The sequence below is a fragment of the Cyrtonyx montezumae genome, unplaced genomic scaffold, assembly GCF_038088225.1.
Source record: "Cyrtonyx montezumae isolate F1298 unplaced genomic scaffold, pur_monq_1.0 scaffold_31, whole genome shotgun sequence".
Taxonomy (NCBI): Eukaryota; Metazoa; Chordata; class Aves; order Galliformes; family Odontophoridae; genus Cyrtonyx; species Cyrtonyx montezumae.
The window spans coordinates 2,126,175-2,138,434 of NW_027072036.1; the positions used below are offsets into that span (position 1 = coordinate 2,126,175).

The 12,260-nt window shown below is 44.6% G+C and overlaps 1 protein-coding gene across 1 annotated transcript in view; it reads right to left on the bottom strand.

Moving 5' to 3' along the window:
• Positions 1–949: 949 nt before the first annotated feature.
• RLF (RLF zinc finger) overlaps positions 950–12,260 on the bottom strand; it is a 33,091-nt gene continuing 21,780 nt past the window's right edge. Inside the window, exons 4-8 of the mRNA XM_065744753.1 lie at positions 12,114–12,246; positions 10,665–10,867; positions 9,013–9,149; positions 7,975–8,116; positions 950–6,034 (exon numbers count right to left, since the gene is read on the bottom strand). Coding sequence (XP_065600825.1) covers positions 1,358–6,034; positions 7,975–8,116; positions 9,013–9,149; positions 10,665–10,867; positions 12,114–12,246 — 5,292 coding nt within the window. The 3' untranslated portion in view covers positions 950–1,357. The remainder of the gene's footprint in view (positions 6,035–7,974; positions 8,117–9,012; positions 9,150–10,664; positions 10,868–12,113; positions 12,247–12,260) is intronic.

Genomic DNA, 12,260 nt, shown 5'->3' on the forward strand with positions numbered 1-12,260 from the left:
GGGACTGGTGCTCAATACCTTTGCTCAGTGACACAACGGGATCTGCGCAGTCAGAGCAATTTGGCAGTGAGGATTCATTTCAGAAGAGGGAGATCAATGCATCGTGAGTTCTTCTGGAGCAGATGGACGTCTGCAAGAAGCCTTTCCACAGCCATTTATCCCACAGTCTCAGGCAAACCCTTGTGATGTGCTTCTCTCTCAGACATCAGAGCTCCATCTGTGCCAAGCAGAAATACCCCCCCAGTGCTGCACCACTGTGAGGACCCAGAATCATCTTCATTATAAAAAAAAAACAACCTCACAAACTCTGTGAGGATGTTCTCTGTCCATCTGTGAGCACAGCTTCCCAGGGACCAGAAAGCAGCAATGGAAAAGGCAAGAAACAACCTGAACTGAGCTTCAATACAACCGAAGTACAGGTGAACACAGCATTCTGTTGGACTGCCCCTCTGCTGCCATCTGTCACAGCAACAAAACGTCCCGGGGAAGGTGGGAAAGGTCCACCTCTGCTGCCATGCCAACATCCATTTGGAAGTGCAAGATTTAACATGACCTCACCTTTCACCCTTTAAAACCCAACAAGACGAATCACACATCGTATGCTCTCAGTTTCTATTTCAACAAAATGAGATGGGAAAGATGTAATAATGCACACTGCTGCTTGGAGCACGTCTCCTCTGTGCAGGGAGTTGGCTCAGATGGCCTTCAAGGTCTATTCCAAAAAGGATTCAGATTCCAGTGCAGCCTCTGAAGATGCCCAAATCACTCTTCCAAGTCCTGAGTCGCTGAGGGACGGCACTGCTGTTTGCTCATTGCTGTTCTCATGCAGACTGGGGGAAAAACACTGATAAAGGAACCAGGCTCTGTCTCTGTGAGGTGAGAAATGAGGCGTGGAGGTTAAGAAACAAGAAGGTCACACTACAGATTTACTGTACAGTAAACAAATGGGTGAAAAATTGTAATTTATTGAAACTCATAACTCAAAAAATATAAGATGCTGTAGTGTACAATATGTTACACAAAGCACCCTCGGGTGCACATTCAAGTCAACTCCGTCGCCCCAAACCCTGGTACCCCAGCACTGTTCCATACACAGTCATGCACATGTATGCTGCAGGAGGAAGCCTCCAGTACTCTGATGTGTTAAATAGCACCAAAATCAGCAGTCCATTGGAAAAAAAAAATAAAGGGGGGAGGGAGCTAAATTAACTTGGCCAATGCTTTTGACAGATATTATACATTCATGTAATTAAACAGTCTAAACTAACCTAAACAGTGTGAACTGTGACAGCTACTGCTCTGACGTGAATTCTCCCCATTAGCAGCAGTGCAGGCAAGTTGCTCCAAGCAGAACTGCTCACACACTCCCCACGCAGAGCTCGTCTGCCTTTTTTGTCGGAAACAAATCTATAAGGGCTGTGGAAAATTTGGATCTTTCAAGAACAACTACAGGCCTTAAGTAATGGAGCTGCTTTAAGGCAAGGTCTCCGCAGCCCGTCAGCGCCTTGTCCAAGATTGCCCTCAGATTTTCTAACGAAGGGGCAGACGAGGGCTCTGCCAACAAGGGCTGCATTTCTGGGAGCTGCCCGGGATCGCTCTGGGCTATGACGACGCTTTTGTCACTCTCACAGCTGTTCAGTGGGGCGTCCTTCGGACCCTCTCCCTCTTTCTGCACCGCTCTGTCCACCGGCAGCTGCTTGGGGGACTCCCATTCCACCACCTCATCAAAATCGTCGTCGTCGTCATCATCTTTCCCCTCGCTTTCCTGAATGAATTTTAGAAATGAAGACTCAAACCCCATCGGTTTGTATGTCTTTAAATCAAACGGTCTGGAGACTGGAGGCTTCTGAAATTTGTCCTTCGTAGCGATGAGCGCGTTCCTCTTGGCGTTCGGATCAGCTGCGCTATGTTCGCATCCTTCTGCTTCTTTCTCTCTCGGCAGTTCTAACTGTAAACTGGAGAAACAAGAGCTATTGTCTCTGTCACTGTTTTCAGAGAAATCTTCAGCGTTACCCATGCCTGATTCCCTGTTATGCTCCTCTGAGCAGCCGCTGTTGGAACCATGGCTGCACTTCAAAGTGCCCGAATACACGAAGGCACTCGGAGGACACCTCTGCTCCTCGCTGCTCACATCCTGATGCTCACAGTCCGTGTCTGAAACGAGAGGCTTCTCCGTTTCCTGCGCACACTCAGGATCAGCCGATTTCTCCTCTTTCACTTCCACCTCTTTTTTATCCACGTCTGAAGCCGGCTCGGAGCAGGACTGCTTTTCAGTCATTGTGCCACACTGAACGCACAGAACGAGTTTCTGAACCCTCTGCTCTATGTACGTGTTGGTCATCTGATGTGTGCGTTTATAGTGCCTCAATATACTGCTTTCCAACTTCACAACAGACAGGCAGCCCTGGACCATGCACGGGTACTGGGTCTGGTTAGAATTCTCCTGACACATCTGCAGGGCTTCCTCTTTTGTTTTGAAAGTAAGCAAATGTTTCCCTCTACTTCTGCTAGTTCTTTTCGGTTTCTCTTTGAGCTGCTTTGCATTCTGCTTGTTTAGGCCAAAACCGCCTTTCACACAACTTTGTCCACTTTTATTTTTGTCCTGATTATCTTGCTCCTCTTTCTGATTCCCAAAGAGATCGTCGTAATACTCACTATGCCGGAAATACACGTGCTGGGAATAGTGGCTGTAGTTTGTGAAAATCCGATTACAGCCGTTCAGGTCGCAATGGATTTCAAAATCTTTGCTGACCTTCTCCCCGCTCGCGTGCTCTTCCATGAGGTGCTGCTTCAGCTTACTGAAGGTACAAAACACAGCAGGGCACTGGGCCTGATTGCAAGCAAACCTCGCAGATTCAGTCCCAGCAAGCAGCTTTTGGTCATCCAAGTGCTCATTGTGGAAGTCACTACAATGCTTAGTGAGGTCTTTAGCACAGAAGAAACGCTTACCGCACTCTTTATGTTTGCATGCAAAGATTTTTTTACATTTGACAAGTTCCCTTTTTGTTCTTGCTTTGTCTTTTTCTAAGCAAAGCTGTTCTTTGTTGTACTGGTGAACAGTCCTGTAATGGCGAATCAGACCTTTCTGGCTGGTAAACGCAGAGTTGCAGCTTTTATGTATGCAATGAAATGGTTTGTGGTATTTATGCAGTATGTAACATAAGTTTCCTTTAGCAACTGTTCTTTTACTTCCTCTCCCTTCTCTTGCTTCCAGTTCTTCCCTATGGCTGTCCAGACTTGCTATCTTAGATGATTTTCTTGCTATGTTACTGTCTGTCTCCTCACTGGACTCCAAGTCCGTCTCAGAACTACACTCCTCCTTTTTAGGATGACACCGCTGATCCGAACGGTCGATGAATCCAACCTTGGCTGGGCAGACAGGTGTTGGAACAGCACTATTTTTACACACGTCATCTGTACATAAGCCAACGTGATCCAACTTCTCGTTGGGACACACCTTGTGAGCCACGCGCTCACAGCCGATCTGATGCTTGTTTCTGTAGTGAATCCTAAGGTGTGTTTTTCTCGTAAATGATCTTTGGCAAATATGACACTTGAAGGGCGAATACCGATGCTGGAACATATTCAGCTGAAGAACCATTTCCTTGGAATAGTTATGCTTTTTAACGTAATGCATTAAGAGAGCTTCTCTCGTCACGAATTCACACGTACATCCCTGACATTCGCAGAAGAACGGTTTAGCTGCCAGCTGAGTAAGGTACTGGCTGGGCAAGTTATCGTCCTGCTCTTGGAACTGAAACTCTGAGGTAGCTGCATCGACTCCTGACGTGGGGCACTTGGTGTCTCTGGATGAACAGGACTGTAAGGAGCCCAAAATACGCTTACTTCTCGAAGAACTCTGAATGTTAGAGTTCTTTAAGCTTAGGTGTTTTAAGCCTAACATGAGTTCCAACATGTTATCTTCGATATTTGATTCTTTAGAACTGTCATAAAAAGATGTTTCTGGAGAAGAAGGATATGTTTCTTCCTTGAAGCCGTTGTTTCCTCTAGCATTCATGCTGCAGTAGGAGCTTTCTGGAGAGTCAGCATTTCCGTCTGAGTTATGACCTAACTCTGTACCTATGTCTGTAGGGGATTGACTTTCTGGAGCGTCACTCAACAGATCAAGGAAGTCTTTAGTTTTCACTTCCATACCTTTTTTACCTTTGAAGTTATACGGATGAGCCCTGCGGAGGTGTTTGTGCATACTTCTGGAGTTCTTGTGTGCTGAACAGCAGCCTTCGAAGCCACAGGAAAATTTCTTCTCGTCAAAGCAAACTGCTGCGTTGGAACACTGTTGCTTCACATCTGCTGAGTGGAAGACTCCTTCCTGGGACATGAGAAAGCTCGGAACTGCCTGACCACGAGCCAGGGTTTCAATCAGTAAAGGAGGGACTTGGCCTTCGTTCACTGCAGCAGTCCCACCGTGGTTTCCACAATGAAGACTGCAATTACTTTCGCTGTCCAGATCTTCACTGTCAGACAGAGCTTCTTCTTTAATCTGGGGGATTTCCTGTGATCCCGTGGGATCCAGGTTTTCATTCTGATGGGAATTTTTGGATTGTTCAAGCAATTGAGACTCTTCAAGTTTTACTGTTTGCTTCACTTCCCCATTGGACACCGCAATATTGTGCACTGCAAGGTGATTCTGAAATTCGGTTTTTGAGTAATAAAACTTTTTGCAGCCAAAGAAGTTGCAGGTATACGACGCATCTCTGAAGTGCTGTGCCTCGTGGTGGTAAAGCTGCCCTAAATCACTGAAAACGATGTTACAGCCGTTCAGCTCGCACTTGTAACGAAGGTCGTCGTGCGTTTGTTTGTGATTAAGCAGCTCATTAACTGACCCAAACCTGGCATAGCAGTCCATCGACACACACATATACGGCTGGGGCCCGCAGTGCACGCGTTCGTGCTCCCTCAGGTGGAAGGACGTCATGAAGTGCCGGCGACAGAACGCGCACTTCTCCCTCCTGTTCTTCATGTCCAAGTAGTGCTTCGCGTTCTCATCGTTGTTCTGATGCTCGGCTTTCAGGTGTACACTTAAATACTTGAACTGTTTGAACACTCGAGAACAATCTGTCCCGGGACACGGGTAGATGTCCCTGTCCTGCAGCTGGCAGTTCTCCAGCTGGCTGAAGGTGACGTATTCGTGCGTGTCGTTTCCAAAGGTTTCGGAGAGCTCTGGCTGATGCGACTTCTCCTGAAGCGTTGGAGTGGGGCTGCTGGAAGCTGTTGTCTTCTGTGGTGATCTCTCTTTTTTCAGTATTATTTTCTTTTTGGGTCTGTGTGTTCTACTCGGTGGCATCTTAACATGTTCCATTACATGTGGGACAAAAAATTCCTTTCTCTTGAACTTTTTCGTACAGACTGGACACGTGTAAATGCCATCTTCCATATGCATCTTAGAATGATGCAGTATCCTAGCCTCTATACACTCCCTTTTGCAAAGCACACAAAAAAACTTGTACTGAAGCCACCTCTGGTATCGTTCTGAAGAACCAATGGGTTTTTTCACTCTTGCTTTTTCTTTGTGGTAGTTTATTGGGTCTTTTCCATCATAATATTTGTGGTCCTTCGCCTCATCATAGTCACTGAAGAATGTTTCCAGCATGTCAGTTTCGTTGATTGACATATTACAACTGGCATCGTCCTCAGAATCAGAACCTGCTTTCCCTAAAAGTTTAAGGCAATGTCGCTTTAAAGTCTTCCAGTCCCAAAATTCAGGATCAAATGGCCAATATGCTTTTAAAGCTAACAGCAGCTCACAACGGAGTGAGTTTGGAACCAGTGCATTTTCTTCATCAAACTTCTGATCTGGTTGCATATAGAGCTCCTCCAACACATTAAATCCACTCAGAGTTGGCTCCAGCAAGAATTCAGTGAGCTGACAAGCTCTCCGAACTTCAAGGTCTTCTGGTAAAAGGCAGGCTATTGTTTTACACACCGACGTCTTCATTTCATCACTTCCATTTGATCTGATCTGAAGGGCTCTCACACACAAAAGAACAGATACAGCAAGTCCTGCTTCTTCTGCCTGTTAAAATAAAATAAAGATCACACAGCCACAAATGTTACTTTCTTCTGATAGGTTCATGCATTCCATTGCTGCTCTGTGAAAGAACTATGGAACAGCAGCATCCAATAGACTCAGAATGTATTCAGACTTCGAGTGTTACACACCAGAGTCAATCAGCAATTCCTAGCAGTTACTTTATGTAAGGAACCTCTTCCACTTTTTAAGTGAGGGATCCATCCCACATTTAGTGCATTCTGTGGAGCAGTCACACTGACTAGTTTAGATGTCAAAGCACAAAATCATAGAATATCCCAAGTTGGAAGGAACCCAAAGGATCTCTGAGTCCAACCCCCGGCTCCACACAAGACCACTCAAAAATCAGATCATACATTTGAGACTGGTGTCCCAACACTCCCTGAGCCCCAACACCTCGAGGCTGTGCCCGCTGCTCTGGAGCCTGTTCCAGTGCCCAAACACCCTGTGGTGAAGAATCCAACCTGACCCCACCGTCACAGCTCCATGCTGTTCCCTCATATCACACTGCTGTCACCAGAGAGAAGAAATCAGTGCTGCCCTCTACTTCCCTCATGAGGAAGCTGTGGACCACAATGATGTTTCCCTTCAGTCTCCTTTGGGCAGAAGAGACTGAGGGACTTCAGCTACTCCTCATACACCACCTCCTGCAGATCCTTGCCTATCTCCACAGCCCTCCTTTGGGCATTCTCTAATGGTTTTATGTCTTTTCTGCACTGTTGTGCCCCAAACCACTCTCAGTACTTGAGGTGAGGACACAGTGCACAGCAGGACAATCCCTTCCCTCACCTCGTGGCAGTGCCATACACCCCAGGGGACAGCTAGCCCTCCTGTCAGCCTGGGGACACTGCTGGCTCATGGTCAACTTCCTGCTGACCAAGTCCCCAGATCCCTTTCAGCAGGGCTACTCTCCAGCATCTCACCACCCATGCTGTATGTATAACCAGGGCTGCCCTTCCCAGCTGCAGAGCTCAGCCCTGCTCGTGTTTAAGTCCATGCAGCTGGTGACTGCCCAGCTCTCTCATTTGTCAAGATCTCTCTGCAAGGCCTCTCCACCCTCGAGACAGTCAACAGCTTCTGCCAACTTTATATTAAGTGCAAACTTGCTCAAAACACTTTATAGTCTTACAACCAAATCATTCATGAAAATCTTAAAGAGAACTGGCTCAAAAATGGAGCCCTGGGCAACCAGGGCTGACAGCACTCCATTTATCAGAACCCTCTGGGCACAACCCATCAGCCAATGCTTATCTTTTATGTTTCTGTATAGCTGTATGGTGGACACTGCCCAGAAGGATCCTCTGAGAAACAGTATCAAAAGCTTTACTGAAATCCATAAAGATAACAACCATCGGCTTCCCTTGATAAACTAAACAGGTGACCTTGTCACACAAGGAAATTAAGTTAATTAAACAGGACTTTCTCCTCAAGAACCAGAGCTGGCTGTGGCCAGTGTTGTTCTTCAGATATTTTTCAGTAACTTCCAGCACAGTTTTCTCCATACCAGGCACTGAAGTGAGACTGGCAGGCCTATAACTACCAGGGTTGCCTTTCTTGCCTTTCTTGAAAACTGGAAAAATGCTTGCCAGCTTCCAGCCAACTGGGACCTGTCCAGATTCCCAAGGCAGTTGAAAGATAATGGAGAGGCCTTGTGATGATGTCAGCCAACACCAAGTACCCTTAATTCCATTGGGCCCAATGGACTTGTGTGGAACAGCAAACAGTACACAAGTTTAGGGATACATGAAACACCTCCATGGACCAGCTCGGTCAGAGTTGCCATCCCTCATTACTGGTAGACCCTTAACAATAAAAGTCCAATGTTTTATATTTTCATAGCAGTTCGGCAGAATTATTAAGAGAACAGTAAATTCATCTAAACAATTCCAGTCGTGTTCAAAGCCTCTGGAATGGAGCATACTTACTTCAGACTGTATGACTCTTATCAAGAAAAACAAATGCTGCAGTGTCTTAGCAATGATGCCAAACTGACGACATCTCTCCAAGAAGGAATCTAAAGAAGGATCTATTCTTCTCTGCAGTTTACTCCAGAAAAGCGTCAGCTCCCTGCGAAGAATTAAAAGGAGAGCATGAGCACACTGCAGACACACACAGCCTGTATGGAGTCTACACACTTGAGAGCTGACATCACAATAATTTAAACGTTTCCAAGAAGCACTGCATGCTTCCATCAGGTCTTATCCCCTAGAAATGCTGACAAGAACCATTATTGTGCCTCACTTCCATACGTGCATTGGATGAAAACACTTTGTCTCCTGTTATTTAACAGGTTAAGACAATAGGATTCATTTTGTTTAATATAGACATCTAGACCCAGATCGTTTAGATTCCCCTTACAGTCAAGAAAAAGAAAAACACAACCACAATCACAGCCTTAACTTTTTAGGCAGAAACTCTAACTGGGCACAATGAGTCACAGTGCAGCTCTCCTGCAGGGCATGAAGCATAGCTGCTGACATCTGCATTCCAATGATACCACTCTAACCCTGTGCTTTGACTCTAATCTCTGAGATTTATAAATATCTGAAGTTTGGGAGTCAAATGAATGGGGCTGGTCTCTTTTCAGTTGTGTGTGGCAACAGAACAAGAGGTAACAGGGAAAAAACTGCAACAGAAAGTCCCATATAAATATGAGGAAGAAAGTCTTTACTGCGAAGGCAGTAGAGCAATGGATCAGACTGCCCTGGGAGGTGGTGGAGATTCCTTCTCTGGAGGTGTTCCACGGGGATGTGGCACTGAGGGACGTGGCTGAGTAGGAAATATTGGTGGTAGGTGGTAGTTTTAAATTATTTTGTCATAAGTTATCTAAGACAAATATGTTAGCCTGATATATTTCTCAAGTTAAAGATGCTTCCACATACTTTTTTTTTGTACCTTATTAGCTTAATTCTCTCACACAGAAGTCCCAAAGTGAGGAATGAAAAGTAGCAGTAACTACTTACCAAGAGCAATACACATTTGCAGTTTGAAGCTGATGAGTAAGGTATGTTGTACAAAGAATAAACGCAGTGTTTTCTTGCCCCTCAGATTCCAGATTGCATATGATATCTAGAACTTCCTTGCAATCCACCTTCGCAATCTAAAAATAAATAACAAATAATAATAATAAAAAAAAAGAAGAGCATGTTTACAAGACAAATATTTGTTAACTCTATCAAGGAAGCTGTCTCAAGCACACAAACAAAACACTGTCTCCTTTTAATACACAGAGTTCACATCACACCTTTCAGCTGCAGAATGGCATCACGAGTTGACAGGAGTGAGTTCTGATTCCTTCTCACAGTAGCTTTCCTTTAGGACCTCCTTCCATTTGGGCAGACAGCAAAATGTACACATGCAACATAAAGGCAACGCTGTCTACCCTCCCCCTGCCCCTCTTCACAATTAAAACCCAGGTCCAAAAAGGTCAAGAGGTCTGCTGAAAAAGCCAATTTCCTGTCTTCTCCCCCCGGGCATTAACTCTGAACAATCAAGATCTAAAACACAATGCTGAAAACAGAAGTGTTTAGAGGAAAGAAAAAAAAACCAAACAAGACATTCTGGAAAGCCTGCTTACAGGTAGGATCTTCACCTGAAGCCTAAGACTACCAACCAGCACCTCTCTTCATACCAAAACAAAGCATCAGCTTGGTTATAAGCCAAGTATTCACGGCCAGAAGCAGTACTCATCAAGTGTTTTTAATGTTGTTTTACTATTAAGATTGTACTTTTTAATACTTCTTCCCCAGCTTGCAGAATACTCTGCACTGAAGGAATGACTGCTTCAATCAGCTACTGCTACTAGAAACAATTCAAACCTGAAGTGACATCATGAGAAGTGACAGAGAACGAGCAAACAATTACTACTCATGGACACATCATTCAGGAGCAGAAGCCATGGAGCTGCGTATCACCTCCCTCCACCACTGCTTGTTTCTTTAATCTCTGAGCTCAGTAAGAGTACATTTATGGATATTCCTACTCAAAGAAATCACTCTCCCACTAAACTAATCCTTCTACATGGTTGTTTTTTTTCATAGGACATAAGGTTACTAAACATTAAGAGGGGTACCCCACCTGCTCACCTGGGGGACCCACCTTCCTGCCAGGAGCTAATGCACAAAAGAAATAGGAGCAATTTTGTTTCAGCTTTAAGAGTGTAGAGTACCCCCAGACCAGCTGGGACAACACGCTCCCTAGGCAGTAAAGTCAGACTACTCTTCTGCAACACATTACCTTCTTTATGTTAAATAATATTACTACAGCTGCAGCAATTTGAGAGCTACCATCTCGAAATTTAGCAAGAGAACATGCTTCTATCAAAGGTTTTTATTTTACTTTATTAAGGAGAGACAACTTGCAAGGCAAGGAAGACCTGAGGCTTACCTGAGCCCTTTCTTCTCAAACTAAGCTTTCACACTGACAATCCAGAATGAAAAACTCACCTGCTTTGACGATGAGAGATATGGCTACAACTGCCACCTCCAATAAATCACTGTCTATTCTGGCACTCAGTTGCAACGCTCATTCCTCAGCTTCAGTTCTCAGTATTGCAAAGACATATTTGAAAATACTTGGTGAACACCCAAAGAAGAGGGGCTACAGATTTACTAACCTCCTTAATGGAGTCTTCGTTAGGCAGCATGGAACACACACACGTGATGTAGGCTTGGCGAAAAGATGAAACGTTTGCAATATCTGGAGAATCTGCACACAATTTTGACAAGGAAGTGGCTTGAGGGATGCAGTTCGACTTCATCAAATGTTTGATTCGCATCTGCAGAAAGGAAGGCCCTTCTCGTGTAATCAATTTATTAGCTAGGGAAAGAAAAAAGCCTTTGAGAACACACCAAGTCACAGCTGACACCTCCCTGAAGTTGACTTCCTGCACTTGGAGCTCAGTACAACGCTCTGCAATGTGGCCAGCTCTTTAAGGGTACACTGGGGGTGATAAAAAGGGACAGCAGCAAAGCTGCATGTTCTCCCACACAAATTCCCAACAAGTCAGGAGAGAGGGAATGCTGGGCTACAGGAATGGGGGTGGGGGTACAAATATCACCAAAGAACAGGGCACTGATCAGACAATTTTGAACAGGATCCCACTGGTACAGCAGAGATTCAGAACCTTCAACTTCTACTTGTAGCTTCATATTCCAAAAAAGCAGAAATACTTCAATCCCTTTTTTTTTCCACCTCAAGTTGTTAAAAACTCACATATTTCCCCAATTTGCAAACTGAATTTCAGAGTGAAAATTATTTCTGTGGTACTTTCCAAAACCAGTCCCTAAGACATGCTAACCTTGTGCCCTAAGTCAACCAAATAAAACTGATCACTGCAGGAGGCCGTAAGCTCCTTCAATATTAGGAGCACAACTCTGAATGATTTTTCTCTAATTAGACAGCAAAATGTATTTAGTGAAGTTCTAAACCACAAAGGAGCAGAAATAGGAACTGAAGCCATTTTTACATTGGTTTAAAAAACAAGTGACTGAAAATCTTGCTACTTAGTTTGATTCTCTCTAGAAGTACATAGGTAGTCTGACTTAGCTGAAGGAATGCACTTCAGGACAGCTATGGGGTTATTTTTCAGGTCACTAACATTACAAAAAGACAGCCTGATTCTCCAGATCTACACACAGCTCAAAGGACTCTTGGGGAATTAGGAGAAAGAAGCCAGTATGTTCTTATACTGCATATAATCACACACAAAGGTCCAGGAATGACCTCTGTGTGATGAATCAGAGAAGAACTAACAGGAATTCCTGAATCATTCTTACATGGCACAGATCAGGATCAGCATTCTGCAGCAGCTGTAGACAACCAACCCAGGGAGCAAAAACTCTTGTTTTGTTAAAAGAAAAAATAATTCCTATCAATGACACGTGTAACAGTCTCAGTGCAGATCCAGCACAATTCAGCAACACGTGAATACACAATACACGCATCCTACACAAAGCTACTGAACTGTAAACTCTTTTCTGGCTTCAAATCACTGTTCCCCCACCAAAAGTGCACTGAGTTGCTTCTTAACAACCCCACCTCATCACCAAAACCTCCTGCTTACCTTCCTCTGTTTCTACTGGTTGCTGAGATAAAATTTTCATAAGAACTGGGTTTTTCCATACTCCTTCCCTTGTGATATCCACCAGCACTTGGAGGTTGTTATTCCCAAATTCCAGTAAAGCATCGTGTGAATCCTAAAAAAAGGAAA